Here is a 22,296-nt window from a genome sequence, read left to right on the forward strand (position 1 = left end):
ACATTTTTATAACCCAGAAAGAAACCCTATGCCCATTAAGTCACTCTGTTTTCCCCAGTTCCCCTTTCCCCTCTAGCTCTAAGCAACCAGTATTCCGCTTTTTGCCTTTATATGCTGTCCTGGACATTTCATATAAATAGAATCATACAATATGTGGTCTTTTGTGACTGATTTATTTCACTTAGCATGATGTTTTCGAGGTTCATCTCTGTTGTGGCATGTATTAGTACTTTATTCCTTGCATGTTTATATTTCCATATAAACTTTAATCTTGTATAATTCCATAAAATAGCTTGTTGGCATTTTTAGTTAACAACATAGTTAACATATAGTATAATATTGATTTCAGGAGTAGAATTTAGTGATTCATCACATACATGAAACACCAGTGTTCATCACAACAAGTACCCTCCTTAATACCCATCATCCATTTAGCCTATCCCCCACCCACCTCTCCTCCAGCAACTCTTAGTTTGTTCTCTATAGTTAAGAGTCTCTTGGGGCGCCTCGGTGGCTCATTTAAGCATCCAACTTTGGCTCAGGTCATGATCTCATGGCTCGTGAGTTGGAGCCTCATATCGGGCTCTGTGCTGACATCTGGAGCCTGCTTCAGATTCTGTCTCCTCTCTCTGCCTCTCCCTCGCTCATGCTCTGTCTCTCTCTCAAAAATAAATAAACATTAAAAAAAAAAAAAGGAGTCTCTTATGGTTTGCCTCCCGCCTCTTTTTTCTTCCTTCCCCTATGTTCATCTTGTTTTATTTCTTAAATTCCACACATGAGTGAAATCATATGGTATTTGTCTTTCTCTGACTCACTTATTTTGCTTAGCATAATACACTCTAGATCCATTCACGTCATTGCATATGGCAAGACTTCATTCTTTTTGATGGCTGAGTAATATGATTTATTTTTAAACTGTTTGTGATACATATATTAATAGCTTTTCTTACGTTGCATTAACCTTGATTTTTGAATATGTCCAACCTAGTTATAACCCAATTTTATCATATATTGCTGAATTATATTAGGTAATACTTCATTTAGTATTTTTGTATTCGTGTTGGTAAATGGTTTTGGTATCAAGTTTATGATATTTGCTGTGAAAGAATTAATGTAAGATTAGAATCACCTTGAATGTTGGTAGAACTTTCCTGTAAAACTGGCTGGGCCTGCTCTTTTTTTTTTTTTTTTTTCCTTCCAAGTTTTTATTTAAATTCAAGTTAATTATCATATAGTGCAGTATTGGTTTCAGGAGTAGAATTTAGTGATTCATCAATTACATATAACACCCAGTGTTCATCACAAGTGCCCTCCTTAATGCCCATCACCCATTTAGCTCATCACCTCACCCAGTTTCCTTCCAGCAACCCTCAGTTTGTTCTCTATAGTTGAGGGTCTCTCATGGTTTGCCTCCCTCTGTTTTTACCTTGTTTTATTTTTCCTTCCCTTTCCCTGTGTTCATCTGTTTTGTTTCTTAAATTCCACATATGAGTAAAATCATATGGTATTTGTCTTTCTCTGCCTGACTTATTTTGCTTAGGGCCTACTCTTTATGGGAAAATTTTTCATTACTAATTCAGTTTCTTAAATGCTTATAGGACCATTCAATTTTGTTTCTTCTTGAATTAGTTTTTCCCTAATTTTTTCATGCTTTAGAAAAGTTGAAAGACTAGTATAATAAGTACCTTTTATTTAGATTACCCAGTTACCATTTTGCCACATTTTCTGTATCTCTCTGGATATACAGATTTTTTTTCTTTTTTTTTTTTTTTTCCCTGACTCATTCTCAAAGAAGTTACAAATTTATTAAAAGTGTGCTCTTCAGGGGCACCTGGGTGGCTCAGTTGGTTAAGTGTCCAACCCTTGAATTGGCTCAGGTCATGATCTCATGGTTTGTGGGATTGAGCCCTGTGTCAGGCTCAGTGCTGCAGTGAAGCCTACTTGGGATTCTCTTTCTCTCTGCACCTTCCCTCCCCCCCCCCCCCCCCCCGCCCAGCCCAATAAATAAATAAACTTTTTTTTTTTTTTTTTTAATTTTTTTTTCAACGTTTTTTATTTATTTTTGGGACAGAGAGAGACAGAGCATGAACGGGGGAGGGGCAGAGAGAGAGGGAGACACAGAATCGGAAACAGGCTCCAGGCTCCGAGCCATCAGCCCAGAGCCCGACGCGGGGCTCGAACTCACGGGCCGCGAGATCGTGACCTGGCTGAAGTCGGACGCTTAACCGACTGCGCCACCCAGGCGCCCCAAACTTTTTTAAACCTTTAAAAAGAAAATGTGTTATTCATATTTCCTACTTGGTTTCTGATTGTTGTCTCTGTGATCTGTCTGTTATCTACTGATGATGGTTATGTCCGTTTTTCCTTTGTAGCCCTGTCCATGTTTGTTTTATATATTTGAGACTGTGTTATTAGGTACATACAGGTTTAAAGCTGTTACATCTTTCTGATGAATTGCACCTTTTATCATTATGAAACATCTTAATTTCTGTAATACTTTTTACATCAGAGTTTATTTTATCTGGTAATAGTATAATTAAACTTGTTTTCTTTTGGTTAGGGTTTAACACAAGGAAATCCTTTTCAGTCCTTTGATTTTCCATTTTTCTGTGTCCTGTGCTTTGCAGAAGGGATCTTGAAGTTTAAGCTGATAACTTCTTTCTGTCCTTGACATCCCTAAATGTACCATTTTGCCCTCTCTCCTAGCGGCAGTATATACCTGTGAAAGTGAAGAGCAAAGCTTTCTGGATCTTCTCTTGGGAGTATGCCATGATGTACGTGGGAAGCCTAGTGGTAATCATTTGCCTCTCCTTCTTCCTTCTCAGCTCCTGGGACTTCATCCCTGCAGTGTATGGCTTCATGTAAGTAATGACTTCATTAGAAAACTCTGGAAGCTAATTTGTTTTTCACAACTCCAGGTGGAATCAGAGGGTGCGCAACCACAGGGAGCATCAAGATACAGGGGTCCTTAAACTTCAGTGTGCACCAGAAACACCTGCAGGGCTTATTAACACCCAGATTTCTGGGCCCCGCCCCTAGAGGTTTTGATTAAGTAAATTTGGGATAGGAACCAAGAATTTACATTTCTAACAAGTTTTCAGGTGATGCTGATGCTGCTGATCCAGGGAAGAGCAGACTTTGAGAACCATAGGTCTAGTGCGTACCTTTGATCCTGTGAGATTAAAGAGCACTCTCTAGGAACATCTGAAGCAACTACCAGCCTCTGCCTGGAAGGGTTTGGCTCAGTCCCAAACAGGAATGGATATATTCCTCTACTGCAAGAGGGTCTCTGACAGTTTTAAAATAAAGCCACCTCCCACGTGTCAAACTTTTAGAGAAAATAAAAATGGAGTATGAATTCTGCAGACGTTTCCCAATACTCTCTGTGTGGTATGCTGAGGAGGACAGGAAGGTCGCTGCTCAAGCCTCAGGGACCTCACAGCCCATTGAGGTGATAGACAGTTAAATCTGTCAGGGTGGGGAGGGGATCTGGAGGGGCAGACTCCCCTTTGGAATTCTGGACTGCTAATTTGTGTTAAATCCTGGCTATGCATAACTTGTAGCTCTTCATGCTGAGCTTTAAGTAAGAGTTTGTAATGCCGGTGAAAAGCTTTTCCTGGTTTTTGCTGGCCCACAGGATTGTGTTCTTTACCTCATTTCACAGAAAAGGAAATGTAGTCACAGCAGGAGGCAAAGAAATGCCCTGGGTGGAGGCCTTGGTCAGTGCACTCTGACCATGAGCCATTGCCTATTTCTTCCTTCTTCATGCTCCACTTACTGCCCTTTTAAAATCGTGAATTGACATCAGTTCCAAATCTGTGTTTTTGAAAATAAGACATATAATGTAAATTTTTAGAAGAGCCAGATTTGCAACCAATCTTTATCTAATAGAACTAGACAAAAAGTTTTCCAGTGAAACCCTTATTTCTCAAATGAGATCTGGGATCCTAGCTGGAACCTGCCAGTGCTTCCTCAAGACCCCAGAAGTCACTGCAGTGTCAGGCACTCAGTCTCTGGCTCCTGTTGTCAGGATGTGGAGCAAGAATGGGGAGCAGCAGGATCTTTGAGCTCGCTCCTCTGGGCAAGTCTTTGTAATGCCCCAAATAGATACTGTCTGTTTAAAACCCATTCCTCTCTTGTATATCCTGGGTATCTCCTAAATTTAAACATATATATTTTAGGCAGTAAAAGAGGGGCTGGTCTTTTGACTTCTAGCCCAAATCCTGCCTCATTTCAGATCTTTGATGCATGCCAGAATTTGGTTTAGTTGATATTTGTTATGGGTTATCATTCTCTGTTTCTCTGCCTCTTGTTTTTATTAATTACCTATATCCAGGGTGCCTGTAGGGCCCCTCACATCCTGATAACTGTGGGGACAAAGTCATCTTTGGCTGCCCAGTAGTGACCAAATTCTTTAGGAGAAAACCAGGTCAAGGCAGACCATTTAAAATTTGGCTCTCTTTTTTTCTCCCTCTTTGTTTTCTTCATTCCAGACTTTCTGTTCCAGATCTCACTCCAAACATCGGTCTTTTTTGGTACTTCTTCGCGGAGATGTTTGAGCACTTCAGCCTCTTCTTTGTATGTGTGTTTCAGATCAACGTCTTCTTCTACACCATTCCCTTAGCCATAAAGCTAAAGTAAGTGGTTGGACCTGCTGTTTCTTTGTCTGCAAAGCCATTTGTAGTCTTACAGGCACCTTTCAAACTAGGAGTATCCTCTCTCAGGTTTATGCCATCTTTCTCCAGGGAACCCTACCTTTACTGGCCTCAGGTGCCAGTAGCCATAGCCAGCAATAGAGTCACACATGAGTGCAGGCTGCAGGGAGCACCCTGATATTTTCCCTAGCTTCACTTTGAGCCCACAGTGCTACTGAACCCACTCGCTATTTTGGATAGAGGAAGGGTTTGGAGTTATAAAGGGTCTTTAGAAAAAGTGCATCTTATTGGGTGTCCTCCATGAGTAGCCCAGTGACAATGGAGACTCAGGATGTGTTAGTTGGGAGGTTGGCCACCTGCAGCTCTGTTTAATCTTCTGATCAATTTCCTTTAAGGCTTGTCTCTTCTGCAGCATAAGAAAACTAACATGTATTGAGCCTGGCTCCATCCCAGCCCTTTTTAGGTTTTCTGAAATGTATTTATACCTAACCCTTCTGGCATCTCTTGGAAGTAGGCATCATTTTATTATCATTACGCCCATTTTATAGTTGAGGAAATGGACATTCAGAGAAGTGGAGTGATTTTCCCAGAGTCACACAGCTAGTAAGTAGTGGAGCTGAGATTCAGACCAAAGTTTGTCTCCAACATCTATACTCATCCCCTGGCACCATGCCAAACTCCTGAGAGAGATCACTTGTAGTGGTCCCTGGAAAATGTTCTATTATCAGAGCAGGGAAAAGAGGCACTGAAGCATACAGATATGCATTGATAGTCCAGGGAACCTAGAAGAGAGTTTGGTTTAAATTTCAAGAGCCTGAGTTCTCTGTTCTAACCTTCCTGCCAGTCTTCATGGCCAGTGTACCAATGCACATGGTTCCCATTCTGTAAAAGCTCAGAGCTCATGCCTCCTTCCCATGACAGAGCCTTGGCCTGGCATCTGACAGAAAACTTTCCTTGGCCTGGCAGTCTCTGGAACTCTGGCAGCCTTGCCCAGCCAAGCTCTCCAGCTATCTGTCACGCCCAGTCTCTGCCCTTGATCTGGTCAGGCCTAGCTACTGGGCTGAGAGAAGCTGGGAGCCTGGAACACCTTTCCTCACTCTGTAGCACCTTTCATTGTCTGCATGTGAAAGGCCACAGGTGCTTCTGGGTAGACTACAGCAGCACCATCACGTGACCCCCCCCCACCTCCACCCACCCCAGGCCAGGGCCTCAGGGTTGTGGGGACAGACTATATGAAGTGACTTTCTCCACTGCTGCCTTCCTGTGGCTGGATCTGAAGCTCCACTGACTCTCCAGCCCCTGCAAGTGTTTGCTTCCAGTGCTAGCTTTGTGGGAACAGGGCCCTTCTGACCAACTCTCCCCAGACAGTATTGCAGGGGATTCTAGTCTTCATGTTTCTTGTCACTGGATTTTCACTGGCCTTTTCATAGGCCATGAAGCTCTTCATGCAGCTCTTACCAGCTACCTAAAAAGCCCACAGCCAGTGATTTGGATTGTTTTTAGGAAGATGCTCACTGGGCTAGCTGGACCCTTCGAGAGCCTATAGCACTGAAACTTGCCAGGCTGAGTCTGAAGCATTTGTTGTGTAAAACTGCTGGAGTGTTTGGGGTGTGTACATGTTTGTCTCCACATCTCAGACTTACACCCATTGAGTCACCCTGACCTTTGACCTGCAAGACATAACTGCCATTAATCTCTGAAGAAAGCCTTTATGAGCTGGGCATCCAGGTAGTGTGCAGAAGTAGGCCACATGCATGTTGTTTAGGTACAGCTGGGGAGGGTGTAGATCTGGCCTCTCTCTGTTGGCTTCCTTGTAGCACTTGGTCAGCCCTCGGAGGAACACTGGAGATTGAGCTCTGTCCCCACCCTTCCTGACCAAAGCTGTGATCACGCTAGGCACTCAGGAGAACAGTCTTGGTGCTGCTCAGGAGTTCTGGAGATAAACAGTTCCACTGCTTACAAACTCACCTACCTTATCTGAACCTCTTTCCTCATCTGCAAAGTATGGGTGATGATATTGCCTACCTCAAGGAGTAGGTGAGGTATAGTGAGGATCCCATGTGACAGCACAAGGAGAGGGCCTAGGACGGAACTTGTCACAGCATGAGGGTTTAGGAAATGCTAGCTGTTATTGTTGTTTAAGGTAACAAAACTCCAGTTCCAGCCCAAAAGCGCTGAAAAGCTGCCTGCAGCTCTCACTTCTCCTTCTGGAAAGGAGCTCATCATAGCTAAGTGTGTATAGACTCCACTGGCCTTACTGTCAGAGAAAAAGAGCATCAGCAAGGAGGCACTTCCTGCCCTGGGGTCTGGGTGTCAGAGGGGCCTCTGGCAAGGGAGGCTGCCTGATTACTCTGACAGCAGCTACGAAAGCCCAGTAATGAAGCTGACTTCATTTGTTTTCTTCCTTAGTGACTCTTGCCGGGGAAGGCTCAGAACTGGGGTGTGGGGGGCAATGGGCTGTGGCTCTAGTGTTTGCTGGGCCCTCCTCACCACCTCTGGGCAACTCTGGGTCCCTGCAGTTTTCTGCTTTGCTGCTTGGTCTGGCCCCATGTCTTATGGGTAGCAGAGCCAGACCCTACCTGAAGTCCACTTGAGAGTATTTTGGGGTTTGAGGGATGGGGTCAGGAGTCTCGGGTGTGCCTGGTCCCTGACTGATCTCTCCCTCTCTGCCTGCCCCACCCCACCCCAGGGAGCACCCTGTCTTCTTCATGTTCATTCAGATTGCCATCATCTCCATCTTCAAGTCCTACCCAACAGTGGGGGACGTGGCCCTCTACATGGCCTTCTTCCCTGTGTGGAACCATCTCTACAGATGTGAGTACTCCCACCTCTAACCCTGTGGTGGCAGATTTGTGTCAGCCTGGTCCCTGGATAAGACAGACACGGAAAAAGAGATTGATAGGCATTTGCCTGGCATCTGGTGTGCTGGCAGCACCGGGAGAGGGGGAATGACACGAGGCAGTGTCCGCCTGCTGGGTACTACAGACTAGTGATGGTAATAAAAATAACTACCATATTTTGGTCACTAAGTACCTACCTGGCCACTGTGGTTTTAGGAGTGTTACATGCATTAGGTCATTTTATCTTCACACCAGTCTTGGAGGGAAAAATAACACCATTTTGCAGATTAAAAAACTGAGGTACAGAAAGGTAGAGCCACTTGTTCAAGATTATATGACAGGTAAGTGGAAGGGCTTGCTGTGAGCCTGTAGCTAGTGCTATCCAGTAGGATTTTCTGTGGTGATAGAAATGTTCTATATCTGCACAGTACAATAGGATAGCCACTAGTATGACTAAGAAACTGAATTTTTTTTGAAGATTTTATTTAAAAAAAATTTAATGTTCATTTTTGAGAGAGAGAGAGAGCAAGTGTGAGCAGGGGAGGGGCAGAGAGAGAGGGAGACACAGAATCTGAAGAATGCTCCAGGCTCTGAGGTGTCAGCACAGAGCCTGATGTGGGGCTCACACTCACGAACCATGAGATCATGACCTGAGCCAAAGTCAGACGCTTAACGAACTGAGCTACCCAGGTGCCCCTGAAGATTTTATTTTATTATTATTTTTTAAATAATCTCAGTGTGTAGAGCTCAAACTCACAGCTCTGAGATCAAGAGTTGCAAGCTCTAGGGGCACCTGGGTGGCTCAGTCGGTTGAGCGTCCGACTTCAGCTCAGGTCATGATCTCATGGTCTGTGAGTTCGAGCCCCGCGTCGGGCTCTGTGCTGACAGCTCAGAGCCTGGAGCCTGTTTCAGATTCTGTGTCTCCCTCTCTCTGACCCTCCCCCGTTCATGCTCTGTCTCTCTCTGTCTCAAAGATAAATAAACGTTAAAAAAAATTTAAAAAAAAAAAAAAAAAAAGAGTTGCAAGCTCTAACGACTGAGCCAGCCAGGAGCTTGTAGAGAAACTGAATTTTTAACTGAAATGTAGTTAAATTTAAAAAGTCACACATGGCTGGTAGCCACCGCATTGGACAGTGGAACACTAGACCTTGGTCTTTGAACCATTTCCCAGCACTGCACCTAAATGTTTATAGAACACTGGACATCTGCCTGCTCTGAAGACCCCTGCAGCTCTAACCATGTCCCCCCTCAGAAGATGGCATACAGTGAGCTAGTTATGCTTCCGAGACTGCCAGTATTTTCCTCAGTTGGGCTTTTAGCCCTCTGCATGGGTTCTCTTCAGTGTTTGTGGGCTCCCTGGGGGCAGACTTATGATTCACTCACCTCTGTGTCCCCAGCACCCAGGATCAGACCTGACCCACACAACTCAGCACATGTTTTTGGATGAGTTTTTAAGCCCTGTAATAAACAGGCAGTGTAAGTGCCCAATACTCGATTCTCTAATCTAAAATGGGAAGGGAGCTATGGAATTTTCCATAACAGTGGAGTGCACAGCCAGGTATCAAGAGTGAACTTGGGGAGGACAGGCTTCAGAGGAAGGAAATCTTTGTTATTGTTTGGGGATGCCTGGGTGTCAACCAGGAAGTGAAACTGACCAGCTGCCAGAAGGAAACCTACCTGTAAGACTGGGCCTCTGAGCTAAGGTAAACAGCAGAGTGGACGGGCAAGGCACACTACTCTCGCAGGTGGTGGCCTGTGGGGCAGTGACCAGTCCTGCCTGACTGGGAGGAGTAAGTGGCGTTTTCTGCCTATGACATCCTCATTGCACAGATAAGAATCACCCAGTCCAGCAGGCTCAGAGTCAGTCTGGTGCCCCCACCCCCCCCCCCAGCAGAGTGGCCAGTGACAAATCATGAGGCCACCAAACATGTGGACATGCCCCAGTTTGTGACAGTGTGGGTCTTGGGGACATTGATCCTCTTTCCTCAGAAGTAGAGTCATTTTTTTCTTAGCTGTCTCTTGCCCTTAATAATCTTTCATCCCGGGGCGCCTGTGTGGCTCAGTTGGTTGAGCATTCGTCTGACTTCGGTTCAGGTCATGATCTCACGGCTCGTGAGTTCGAGCCCCACGTCGGGCTCTGTGCTGACAGCTCGGAGCCTGGGGCGTGGTTTGGATTCTGTGTCTCCCTCTCTCTCTGCCCCTCCCCTGCTCATTCTCTCTCTCTCTCTCTCTCTCTCAAAAATAAACATTCAAAAAAAAATTAAAAAAAAATATTTCATCCCATATTGCTGAACACAGTCTGGAGCCAGAAAGACTTGAATCTGGATCCTGGCTTTCCCATTACCAGCTCTCTCTTTTTAGGAAATTCATCTAACCTTTCTGAGTCACTTGGTTTTTAATCTGTAAAATGGGGAGAATATCTTCCAGGGGTGTTTTAAGTTTGAGAAATAATGTATATAAATAGCACTGCAGTTACCATTAGTAAGAATCATGCGGGTGGGGGGGTTCCTACATAATTCCGTGATCAAAGCTTCAGGCTTGGTAGAGTCATTCAGGGTCATTGGAATGAATGTACTTTTCAAAGCTTGAAATAAGCTATTTTATGCCCTCTGGGGTTGACGCAGAGAAATTAAGGATGGGGTTCCCAGAAACCTAGATGATCTAATAGATGCTGTTGCTGGCTGTCTGGGCGAATAGTTTACAGTTCAGCTTGACTGAAGACTCTGCACAGAATGTGGGCTGGCCTCTGCCACCACCCCCGCCCCCCCTCAGCCCCCCGCCCCCAGTGGCCAGCAACTGTGGCAGAGAATATTCATGCTCGGTATCTGTTTGGGTCATGACAGCTGTGAGTCGTTACATTCAGCCAGGAGCATCTCCAGCCTAGTCCTTTGGACCCATGAGTGGAGACTGAGAAGTCTGTGAGTCTAGGGTGAAGGTACTCAGACTTGTAATGTGGCTAAGAATTCAATTTAAACATTAGTTGCCAGTGCTAACATGCCTGCTCACACATTCACCTTTTTGTTTTCCTGTCCTGGCCAGTGGGGAGGAGACGAGGTATGTCGGCCCTGCCCCAAGTATAGGCCCCAGACGCTGGGACTCTGTGGTGCTTGGGACCAGGATGAGTCATACAGACACACAATTGTGGTGTTAGGGAACAGCCTGCTGGCAGAGCTGGTGCTAGCCTACAGTGGTCCAGCTGAAAGATCCAGTTACCAAAGGCTGTATTTGTATGTGTGTGTGTGTTGTTTTTATTAACTATTGTATAAATATAAGAGACTAGGGATTAAAAAACCAGACAAATTAAAGAGAATAATAACATAATAAGCACCTTTGAAGCTCCCAGTTCCCCCCCCCTGCACTCCTGCCAGTTGGACTGGATTCTTCAAGTGGAATTTTATTTCTGAGTGACTGAGGCTCAGAGAGGGAAGGTGACTTGCCTGAAGTTTCAGCTTGTCAGCAACCGAGGCAGAGACTGGATAAGCCACCGTGGGTGTAGTAGGGAATCTGATTCCATCTGACCCAGTAAGTCTAAGGAAGCGTGAACCTTTCGTCTCATTAGGTCCTGGTCATCTCTGACACCTGGTGCCTGGAACAAGCTGTCCTGTGCCCCGGGTCCCAGCTCTGTGTGTTCTGGCGTATAGCTTTAATCCTCTGGCCTGTCAGCCAGCAAGAGTGAGTAGCAGCTCCCAGTTCTTGCAAAGGTCACCACAGGCCGGAAGCCAACTGGATGCTGGTGACAGTTCCTCCAGGCACATGGGAATGTATCTTTGCAGCTGTTTGTAATTGCAGCCAGGAGCTGCATGGGAGCCTTCCCAGTCTCTGTGCACTTTGTTACCTTCTTGTCACCCTGTCTGAAATCCAGAGTGGCTAGAGGCAGGGAACAAAGGGCTACCTGGGCTCTCAGGCCACAGGATTTGTTTTAGGAATAGCATAGATTTTTTTCAGCCCAGGGGATCAGAAAGAACCACTGAGAAATGTAAATAGTGATGTGGGAGTGGAGGAATGGCAAAGGTTTGTTCTCCTTTCTTGACGTTGTAACATTGTTTAATAATAGTAATTCTCCATGCACATAACCCTTTCCCAGACTTCTTGTTCTGGGAGCAAGGAGGAGGCTTTCCCTACAGTCTCGGGAAGGCTTGAGTCAGGGCTTTACCCTCCCAGCTTTGAAAACCCAGAATCATGGAACTTTCAGGTCAGAAAAAAAGGACCCCGCAAGCTCTCCATGCCAGTGTTTCCAAAGTATGGGAGTTCACAGACTGCTAACATTTTTTTTAAACTCTGGTGACAGGGTTGCCAACTTATTTTGCTGACAACATTAAAACAGTCAACTGCCAGCCATTCATCACCATTTCATAAAAGGACTTTAAAAAAATTTTTTTTTAATGTTTATTTATTTTTTAAGAATGAGAAAGAGCATGAGTGGGGGAGAGGCAGAGAGAGAGGGAGACACAGAATCCAAAGTAGGCTCCAGGTTCTGAGCTGTCAGCACAGAGCCCGATGCGGGGATCGAACTCACAGAACATGAGATCATGACCTGAGCCGAAGTCGGACGCCTAACTGACTGAGCCACCCAGGTGCCCCCATAAAAGGACTTATTGAAAAAATGTTTATTTTGAGAGAGAGACATAGAGTGAGAGTGGGGAAGGGGCAGAGAGAGAGAGAGAGGAGAGAGAGAGGAGAGAGAGAGAGAGACAGAGAGAGAGAGACAGAGAGAGAATCTCAAACAGGCTCCATGCTGTCAGCACAGAGCCGGATGCCAGGCTTGATCTCACAAACCATGAAATCATGACCTGAGCCGAAATCAAAAGTCAGATGCTTAACGGACTGAGCCACCCAAGCACTCTGAGAAAGGACTTTTTAACAACAACAATCAGGAACAAAGAGACACCTGTCACTTCTCATGAATCTTAAATTCAAAACATTCGCCTTTAACAAGAACTCTGAACTACCTTGTTCTGATGATTGTGACTGTGACAAGACCAGTGAAATCTGTCACAGACTGGTCTGGATGTCTTATTTGCCAGGGGTCTGCAGCTGTCATCCTTTGGTTGGAAGTGCTGGCTGCATATTGGACTCACCAGAGAAGCAGTTACAAACTAATACGGATATCTAGGCCCCACCCCGAGACACTCTGATATACTTAGTCCAGGTAGGGCTCCCCCGGTGATTTTATTTTGCAGCCAGAATTGAGAATCACATGTGTAATCCAGTCCCCCTTCTGATGCATGAAACCCTGGTATAGCAGTTCTACCAAGTGTCCGTACAGCCAGGACAAACGACCTCAATGTTTGGGAGGCTCCCATCTCTTAAGTCTCCCCAGACTCTGATTTGGAGGAAGGGATTTCCTAAAGGTCAGGATCAGAGAGGGGAAGGGAACTTCTGTTCATTAAGTGCCTGCTGGGACCCAGACCCAGTGGTAAGTTGTTTTTTTAAAGGTGCTCTCTTAATTAGTTTATTTTAAGTAATACTTATTACTTTCTTTAAAATACAATAAAGTGTAAAGAAAGAAATAAAAATAGCACATAATCCTACTGTCACATACCCCTAATTGAGTTAAAAGGTGGGAGGAGCACAGTGTGATAGCCAGAAAATGCTCCCTCCCCACAAAGATGTCCACATAATCCCCAGAACCTGTGAATATATTACTTTATGTGGCAAAAGGACTTAAAGTTAAGGCTTTTCAGATGGGGAAATTAGCCTGGATTATCCAGGTGGGCCCAGTGTAATCTGCAAGGGCCCTTAGAAAGTGGAAGAGCTGGAGGTGGGAAATCTCTTCCATATGGTTTTGCTGTGAACCTGAGGCTGCTCTAAAAACTAAGGTCTATTTTTCTAAAAAAAAAAAAAAAAAAGTGGAAGAGGGAAGCAAAAGAGGAGGTCTGAGTGATGCAGGGTAGCAAGGACTTATTTGGCGTTGCTGGGTGGAGTAGGAAGGGGGTTGTGAGGTGAACTCAGGCCGCTGCCTCGCTGCAAAGGCAAACGGATGGCTTCTGCCCTAGAGTTTCCAGCGGGCACGCAGGTACCTTGATTTTAGCCTGTGAGACCCAGAACTGTAATATAAGCTGTATTGTTTAAACCACCAAGTTTGTGGTGATTTGTTACAGCAGCCTTAGAAAGTAGTCAGTAATATATCTGTGCCGGGTTTTTCACATATCTTGTTTAATTCATGTAACCCTCCTATGAAGTAGCCCCTATTCTAGCCCTGTTTTAGAGATAGGAAAGCTGAGACAGAGAAATTTGCTGGCAGAGCGGGGATTTTAACCAAGGTCTTTGTCTTTCTGAGGCCAAGTTTGGGCTGCACTGTCCTGCTCCTTCCCTCCAGCTGCACTCTGCCTGCCTGCCTGCCCATACCCCCGTGTGTAGCAGGTCCTCCCTGGGGCTTTGGGGAGGGCCTCTCCCTGGTGGGATTCTTCAATCCTTCTGGGAGTGTGGGGCGGTGATGTTAGAGGGAGGGTGTCAGAAGAGCTCTTCAAATCCTCCAAGGAAGAGTGAAGGACATTTGAAGAGCAAGGCAGACAACCTAAGACGGGAGTTAAGGAAAATGGAAAGCATTTCCTAAGACCCAGGGCTGTGGCACCATAGAGACTCACCGTGACTCTAATCTCCATAGGTTCACACTGCCCTTCCTGTCCATGATCCCATGTGGACAGGGATGGGAGCACCCTGCTTGGGGATGGGAGAAATTACCCTTGGACACCCCTAGATTGTGGGGCAGAGGGAATTGTCTTGCTAAAACGCCCCCTTTGTGGTGCCCAGAGGCATTCACAGCATTGCCACCTGTAACTAGCCAGGCCCACAGTGGGAGGTGCAGAGTCCAAACCTAGGACTTCACACCAGCTTTGGGCATGGGGAGCCATTGACTCAAGGGTTTGAGGCTTGCCTCTTGGCACCCCAGAGTCTCTGAATCTGGGGGAGGGTTTCTGCCTTTGAGCTACCCAGGCTCTCCCTGGGCTTCTTTGTCCTGTGGAGCCATGCCCATAAGAAAGGGTTCCAAGGAGAATCAGCATTTGGTTAATTGTGAGTGTCTGTCTTTGCAGTCCTGAGAAACATCTTTGTCCTCGCCTGCATCATTATCGTCTGCTCCCTGCTCTTCCCTGTCCTGTGGCACCTCTGGATTTATGCAGGAAGTGCCAACTCTAATTTCTTTTATGCCATCACATTGACCTTCAACGTTGGGCAGGTAAGAGCACTGCACGGGGATTCATTTTGTAGCCTCAGACATTCAACAGAGGCCCTGGGTTCTGCAAACTAGGGGTTTGGGTGTGAGCGAGGGGACAGTTTGCCTGAAGTAGCTCATGGTCCAGTAGAGAGGATTAAAGAGAGCAAAGGAAAGGTGAATTCAGCCAGCATTTACTGGGCACCATGCTGAGCTATCACCCCATTGATTCTCACAGCAAGTCTGTGAGATAGTGTTATCACTAGTTTACAAATAGTAACGGAGCCTCACACAGGTTGTCTCTTGCCCAAGGTCATCGGAGGAGCCAAGAACCAAATTCAGGGAAGGCTCCATTTCTGAGGCCACCCTCTTTCTATAACAGTGCCTGGGCTGTGTGTCACTGTACTGAGTGCAGTGTGTGTGGTGGGCGGAGGGCAGAGGCAGGAGGAGGAGAGACTTTTCAGACTCTGGGAGAGCAGGGGCAAAGGCAGCAAGATGAGAAAATAGTTCGGTCTAGCTGTTGGGTAAGTCTGGAGCACAGATGGTGGGGCTGGGAATAGTGGGTGAGGAGGCTGTAGGGGTCAGAGGTACCAGCTAGGAGCTCTGATCTCCCCCTGACCCAGGGGAAGCCCCTCCCTTGGTGCCATAGAGCAGTGGTTCTCAGAGTGAGAAGGTGGTTGTTAAGAATGCAGATTCCCTGTTAGTGTTTTAAATCCTATGGTTATGTTGTGACTGTCACAATTACATGGCTTTGATTGTTAAAAAAACAAACACAAAACATTCTCTGACCCTACTCCCAAGAATGTTGAGTCAATAGATGTGGAAAACAGCGTCAGGAGTTTGTATTTTTAATAAGCTTTCTCAGAGACTCTGTTGCAGGTGGTCTAGCAAACTTTTCTGAAGTTCCCTTAGGTCAGCTCTGTCCTCCTTGTGCGGTCTTATGAGAATCAGTTGTACCGTTTACCATTTCAATGGCTGTTGGTGCAGCCAGGCATTTCCTGTGCGTTATGGGCTGGATGGGAAGCCAGGCTAGCTGGAGAGACTAATGATGCCAGTGAAGAGTCCCCGGAGGAGATCTTTCCCTCCAAGGTTAGCTGCTGGGAAAGAAGGAGGGAGGAGTTTGGGCTTTTGCAGTGAGTGATGGGTCTGGTATTTCCTGCACGGACATTTCTGGACAATTAACGTCCAGCCCAGCTATTTATCTTGGTTTGTGAACAGCAGGAAGAGAGACAGAGGGCCCTGTAGCCTGGGTGGGACTGTGCCGGAGGGTCTGCTCGGCCTGTCGCCCACAGGCTGTTCATGGTAGATGCTCGGCACCTCCTGTGTCCTGTGCCAACAGAAATCTGCAGGATTCAACTTAACACCTCGAGAAAATCCAAAAGGTTGTTCTGGCCCTTGTGTCTTGCTGAAATCCCTTAATTATCCTTTGAAAGTGATGGCTGGCATGTGAGGGCATTGGACCTGCCCTGGGCCTCTGTGGGGCTTGGCAGTCTCCACTGAAATAGTCCACAGCTTGTCATCAGGTCATAAGTGTCAGGTGTGGGTCAGAAATACAGTTGCAGTGATTATGAAGTATTTGTGGAACTTGCCAGATAACAGCTTTTCCCCCCTGTGGTTGCCATTAGGAGGGAGGGTCTCTGTAAATGGCATGGGAGGTGTTTGCAAGTGCTCAGGTGACTTCTAAGGCAGGAGAGACTGAATTGTTGGAAAATAGGGCTGGGGTTGGGAACAAAAGGAGTGTGCTAGTGGCTGAGCTATGGAGAAAATTCAGGCTGAGCTCTTGGCATTGTCTTTTACCTTTGTCTTTTAATCTTTTTAAAATGTACTTTTAGTCACACAAGTAATACCTGAATTCATTGCTGGGATGAGAAAGCAAACAAAATAGAAGCATATGGAACAAAAAGGTCCATGTCTTCCCATCCCAGGGCATATATCATGATCAGGATCAGTTTGATGCATCTTTGCAGACATTCTCTGTGCCTTTACGGACAGCTCTCAGTACGTATGCACACATACAGAGCTTTCTTGTTTATATAAAGAAATAGCCTCCTACTCTAGGTGCTGCTCTTTGGCTTGCAGTTTTTCACTTCGTGATCTCCTCTTGATAATGGTTCTGAGAGCCTGTGGGTAGGAGGAGCTTGATTTATTTGACTAGGTAGGCCCCTACTGATGGACGTTGAGGTTTCTTCTGGTAGTTCTGCTATAAACAGAATAAATGCTATAAATGCCTTGGGCATCCCTCCATTGAATCTCATATAGTGTTTTCTTTTTCTTTCTCTTTCTCTTTTCTTTCTTTTTCTTTTTTCTTTTCCTCGTTTCCTCTCCTCTCCTCGTCTCCTCTCCTCTCCTCTCCTCGTCTCCTCTCCTCTCCTCGTCTCCTCTCCTCTCCTCTCCTCGTCTCCTCTCCTCTCCTCTCCTCGTCTCCTCTCCTCTCCTCTCCTCTCCTCGTCTCCTCTGCTCTCCTCTCCTCGTCTCCTCTGCTCTCCTCTCCTCGTCTCCTCTGCTCTCCTCTCCTCGTCTCCTCTGCTCTCCTCTCCTCGTCTCCTCTGCTCTCCTCTCCTCGTCTCCTCTGCTCTCCTCTCCTCGTCTCCTCTGCTCTCCTCTCCTCGTCTCCTCTGCTCTCCTCTCCTCGTCTCCTCTGCTCCGCTCTCCTCGTCTCCTCTGCTCCGCTCTCCTCGTCTCCTCTGCTCCGCTCTCCTCGTCTCCTCTGCTCCGCTCTCCTCGTCTCCTCTGCTCCGCTCTCCTCGTCTCCTCTGCTCCGCTCTCCTCGTCTCCTCTGCTCCGCTCTCCTCGTCTCCTCTGCTCCGCTCTCCTCGTCTCCTCTGCTCCGCTCTCCTCGTCTCCTCTGCTCCGCTCTCCTCGTCTCCTCTCCTGCCCTCTCCTCGTCTCCTCTCCTCCCCTCTCCTCGTTTCCTCTCCTCCCCTCTCCTCTTTTTCTTTTTCTTTTCTAAGATTTTTATTTATTTATTTTGAGAGAGAGTGAGAAAGCTCCAGCAGGGGAGGGGCAGAGAGAGAGGTAAGAGCGAAAATCCCAAACAGGCTTGGCACTGTCTCCACAGAGCCCGATGTGGGACTCAAACTCATGAACCGTGAGATCATGGCCTCAGCCAAAGTCGGATGCTTAACCAACAGACCCACCCAGGTGCCCCTCATATACCATTTTCTTAAGGTAAACTCCAGGTGGTGGGATTTACTGGATCAGAGGACATGTGCATTGTGCATTTTTGGCAGATATTGCCATATTGCCCTTCAGACAGGTCATACCAACCTCCGTGGCTCTTAGCTGTGGTCTGTAGTGCTTATAAACTGGCAGTTGTGCAGACATTGGCACACCTTTGTCATCGGCCACCTTGGGTCTGGACTCTGTGGCTCTGAGTCAGACAACTTTGTCAGGTCGAGTGTTTTCTGGGACTGCTGGCTTTGTTTGGGCTTTGTGGCTGCTGCTGCCAGATCACTAAAGGGACATATCACATGGGGCACTTATTCACCAAGGCAGTCACTCAAGTCCTGTCCCTGTCCTGGAGCATTGACTGAGGTAGAAGAGTGCCCCTCATGAGGGTTATACACACCTGCCTTCAGGCTGTTTGGGAGCAACAGAGGACAAATATGAGACATTTAGAATTTTAGTAAATTGTTGAGTATCTGCTCCTTAAAAAGGCCTTCCACAAGATTCCCCTGCCTCACTGTCTCTTCTTAGCCCCCTGTTTGTTTCTTCCAAGCACTTATCCCAGTTTGTAACTTTACATTACTTGTTTCTCTCTCTGCCTCCCAGACCAGACCTGCTTGTAAGCTTCTTGCCAGCAGAGATCTGCCTGTCCTTCCCACTGCAGGCAGCTTTGGGTTTGGCAGAGGGCAGGTGTTTAGCAAACACTTGTTGAATGAATGAATGAAACAAAGATAGCCAGGGAGAACATTGTGTGATTAATGGCCAAGTGGGGAGAGTAACCGCTGGAGGAATCTAGAGGGAACCTTTCCTGTTATGAGTGGTCAGGGAATGCCCTGGGGAGCAAGGAGTAGCAGCTGGGCCTTTTACACTTGGAGAGTGAAAGGTCTGGGAAGTGGGCAGGTTGGGGGCCAGGGCACCCCTCTGGCAGAGGTTAGTGGCTAGCAGCTCTGTCCTTAACCCTTCTCCAGCTTCTGCCAGAACCTGGTCTCTGTGGCTGATGAAGCCCCTACATGTCCTCCACAGCTCAAGCCAGGTCCACTTCCATCTGACCTACAGTCAGTGCTGCCATTGAGATGTATGGCATTTGGGGACACACCTTCAATCCCACAGCTGGCTGTTTTCAGCTCTTCTAGCTGGAATGACGTCTTAGAGTTCTTGGTCCTCCCTCTCCCCTCCCTGGGCAAGACTGATCAAGCTGTCCTGGGAAGAGCTGGGTTTTCAGCAGGCATCAGGAGCCCAGTCCATCATTGCTGAATGCAGAGAGCACCTTGACCCACAGATTTTAAGTCCTGCCCTGTTTGAGTTGGTCAGTGCCACACTCTGTTATACAACAATCTGTGTTGGTAAATTCTTAGTTACACTGGCAGATAAACCAGTGACTTAGGCTCCATCCTTTCCCCTTGGGGCCATTAAGTATTTTTCAGCATGTGGCATGGATCATTTGTTAATTATAATTGTGCCTCAGAGTCAGTAACCAGGAAATGACAACAGTAAAACATCCATAGGGTGTGTGTGCATGCACGCTCATGCACATGTGTAAGAAAGGTGGGGGAGGAGGAGAGATTGAGGTAGATTGGTTGGTTGAGGTCCTCTTCTACTTCCTCACTTCAGCAAGTAACTTGACTTCTTTGATTTGCAGTGTTGTTTTTTTTTTATGGGCAGAAAACTTTTTGATTTTTTAAAAAATTTTTTTTAAACTTACTGTTTTTTTAATTTAAATCCAAGTTAGTTAATATATAGTGTAATAATGGTCTCAGGAGTAGAATTTAGTGATTCATCACTTACATATAACACCCAGTGCTTATCCCAACAAGTGTCCTCCTTAATGCCCCTCGCCCATTTAGCCGATCCCCCCCCCACCCCACCAGCAACCCTCAGTTTGTTCTCTGTATTGAAGAATCTCTTATGATTTGTCTCCCTCTCTGTTTTTATATTATTTTTGCTTCCCTTCCCTTCCCTTTTGTTCATCTGTTTTGTATCTTAAATTCCACATATGAGTGAAGTCATAATTATGATATTTGTCTTTCTCTGACTGACTTATTGGGTTGTAGTGTTCTTAAAACCAGGGATGACAACCCAGCCTCCCTGGATTTGGGCATGTGTAGGTCCTGTTGCTATTATCATATGTTAACATGAGAAATAGCACCAATGACCTGCTATTCAGATACCCAGAGCAAATTCCCAGGGAAACATTCGGACAAAACAAACTTCTTCCCTTTTTTTTTTTTTTTAAACAAAAAAACAAAACTCTTTTCTTCTGCAGGTCAGCAACCAGCAGAAGAAAAATAGTCATCAAAGATTATATATAAACAAAAAGTAACGTGTTTAAATTTAGCTTTTTTAAAGGAGTAAGATAAAACATCTGACTCACCCTAATTCAGCTTAAAAACAGGAAACATAAGGAAATCTCCCCCTAAAATTATAATTAATAGTGGCTCATGTTTAAAGAGTGCCTACTAGGAACCAGGCCCATATGATCCCTTTAATCTTCTGGATCATGTGCTTGTGTGGCCTTCTGGACCTTTCCTTGTACGTTCCCATGTACTTGTGTGCTCCTGGAGAAGAGCTTTATTTGTGTGTGTGGGTTTTATTATTGGCAACATGATGAAGTATGACTTTTTTCCTTTCAATAAAACATCTTGGTGATCTTTTCTTGTTTGTATAAGAGGGAAGTGCCTCACCACAGTTGATGGAGCTGCTCCCCTCCTGATAGCTTCTTAAGCTGTTTTTCTTTGTTCTTGTATAATAAGGAATACACTTAGTCCCCTTATAACTGCCTTTTGAGGGAGGCACCAGTACAAATGACCAAGTGGAGGCCTGGAAGTCCCCAAGCTCTGAGGGGTGTGTTTATTTATGCTCATTTATCGTGTCCTCTTCTTACACTGGAGGTTCCATGAGGGCAGCTCCAGGTCTGTCTTCTTCACAAGTGTAACACCAGCACCAGGAATATTCAGTGACTGTTTATTGATAAGTAAATGGAATGAGCTGGAATCCGAAACCACATTTTATGACCAGTGATCCCGTATAATCCTGTGTACCCTAACCTCCCAGTCCTAGTATCTGTTTAGGACAAAGCTGGGCCTATGGCAGGTCCTGCTGGATTCCTAGGGGGTCAGAGCCAGACCCCACGTGGCTGACCCTGAAAGCCCCGCTCCTGTTCTGTGTCCGTGTCCAAAATGGATCCCCAGTGTCCAGAGAGTGTCCCAGCAGGTCCATGAACTGCTGCCTCCTCACCATGGGCTGCCGGCTCTGATCCCTTCTCCTTGTAGTATAGAACCTGTAGATCCTAGGCTGGCCCTGCCTTGGCCATTCTGCTGTCTTCAAGGAAGCCTGGAGCCCTGGGGTCCTGCCACAAGCCCTCTGACATGTTGGGTCCTGCTCAGGACTGGCTTATTTGCTCCAGCACAAATGAAACCACAGTCCTGTCTCCTGGAATTACCTTTCAGTTGGTCTGGCGTGTCATTCTGGGGAATGGGACAATGAGGAAATAAATGTCTGGGGACATGTTGGGCAGATCATCAGTGTTTGGGTGGTGCATAGCCCCCATTTGTGGACAGCCAGGGCCCATTTCAGATTTAATCTGTGCTTTGTGTGTGGTCCTGACTGCAAGATCCAGGGTATGTGTGTGGGGCGGTGGGGGAAGAGGTCTTCCTCCTGACACGAGGGGCCTGTGGCCCAGGCTGGAGCCCTTGCTGTCGTCCAGCTCAGTGTGTGTGTTTACTTTGCTTTCCTTCCAGGTGGCATTTTGCCAGGTCTTCATTCATTCCTTCATCCCTCCTGTCTTCAAACTCTGTGCTCAGCATCCCAAGCGTGGCTCTCACAGGCCCTTCCCTGCCTTCTCTCCTCCTACAGCCAGAGTGACAGGAAAAGCCTGAGCTAAATATAGGGGGGCAAGGCCAGCAGAAAGCCTGGGTTTGGAGGTCTAGCCTCGATGGTGACTCCCAGCCCCTCTGTCATGGCTCGCTGGCCTTAGGCAAGTCACATAAATTCTTGGGCCTAATTAATTTATTTGTATATATTGGGCATTTGTTATGTGCCAGGCACTCTGCTAGCAGAGTGTGAACGAGACACAGCCCTGCCTCCTCGGAGCCCAAGGTCTGTGGGAGAGAAAGAAAAGGAACCGGTCAGGGTCAGGGCAGCCGGGTGGTGCTGTGGATGGGTTAAAGAGGCTGGGGAGCTCAGAGCTGAGGCGGGTAAGGAAGCTTCTGTGGGGAGGCAGCCTGTACGTGGCATCCCCGGGGCGGGTAGATGCAAACCTGGCTCTGGGTGGTGAGACCTGGGAGGAAGAGAGCATGAGTGAGGGAGTGTGGAAGGCAGTTCTGCGGGGCTGGCGTGCCCTGCCAGAGGGTGGGAGCCCTAGCATGCTGAGTACTGGGCTGAGTCTGTGGTTTTAGGCTGAGGATAACTGTGATCCCATCTTTGGTTGGAAAACCTCACCATGCCAGGAGGGGTAGAGGTGAGGGGTGTGAGCTGGAATCTGGAG

General features: G+C 46.7%; 1 protein-coding gene across 2 annotated transcripts in view; it reads left to right on the forward strand.

Moving 5' to 3' along the window:
• Positions 1-22,296, forward strand: part of PIGU (phosphatidylinositol glycan anchor biosynthesis class U) — an 83,492-nt gene that overhangs the window by 54,094 nt on the left and 7,102 nt on the right. For both annotated transcript variants that reach the window (XM_019458728.2, XM_019458729.2), the window contains 4 exons: positions 2,707-2,861; positions 4,494-4,637; positions 7,345-7,469; positions 14,530-14,672. In XM_019458728.2, coding sequence (XP_019314273.1) covers positions 2,707-2,861; positions 4,494-4,637; positions 7,345-7,469; positions 14,530-14,672 — 567 coding nt within the window. The remainder of the gene's footprint in view (positions 1-2,706; positions 2,862-4,493; positions 4,638-7,344; positions 7,470-14,529; positions 14,673-22,296) is intronic.

Source organism: Panthera pardus, unplaced genomic scaffold, assembly GCF_024362965.1.
Source record: "Panthera pardus isolate Hobbes unplaced genomic scaffold, ASM2436296v1 HiC_scaffold_25, whole genome shotgun sequence".
NCBI classification, from domain to species: Eukaryota; Metazoa; Chordata; class Mammalia; order Carnivora; family Felidae; genus Panthera; species Panthera pardus.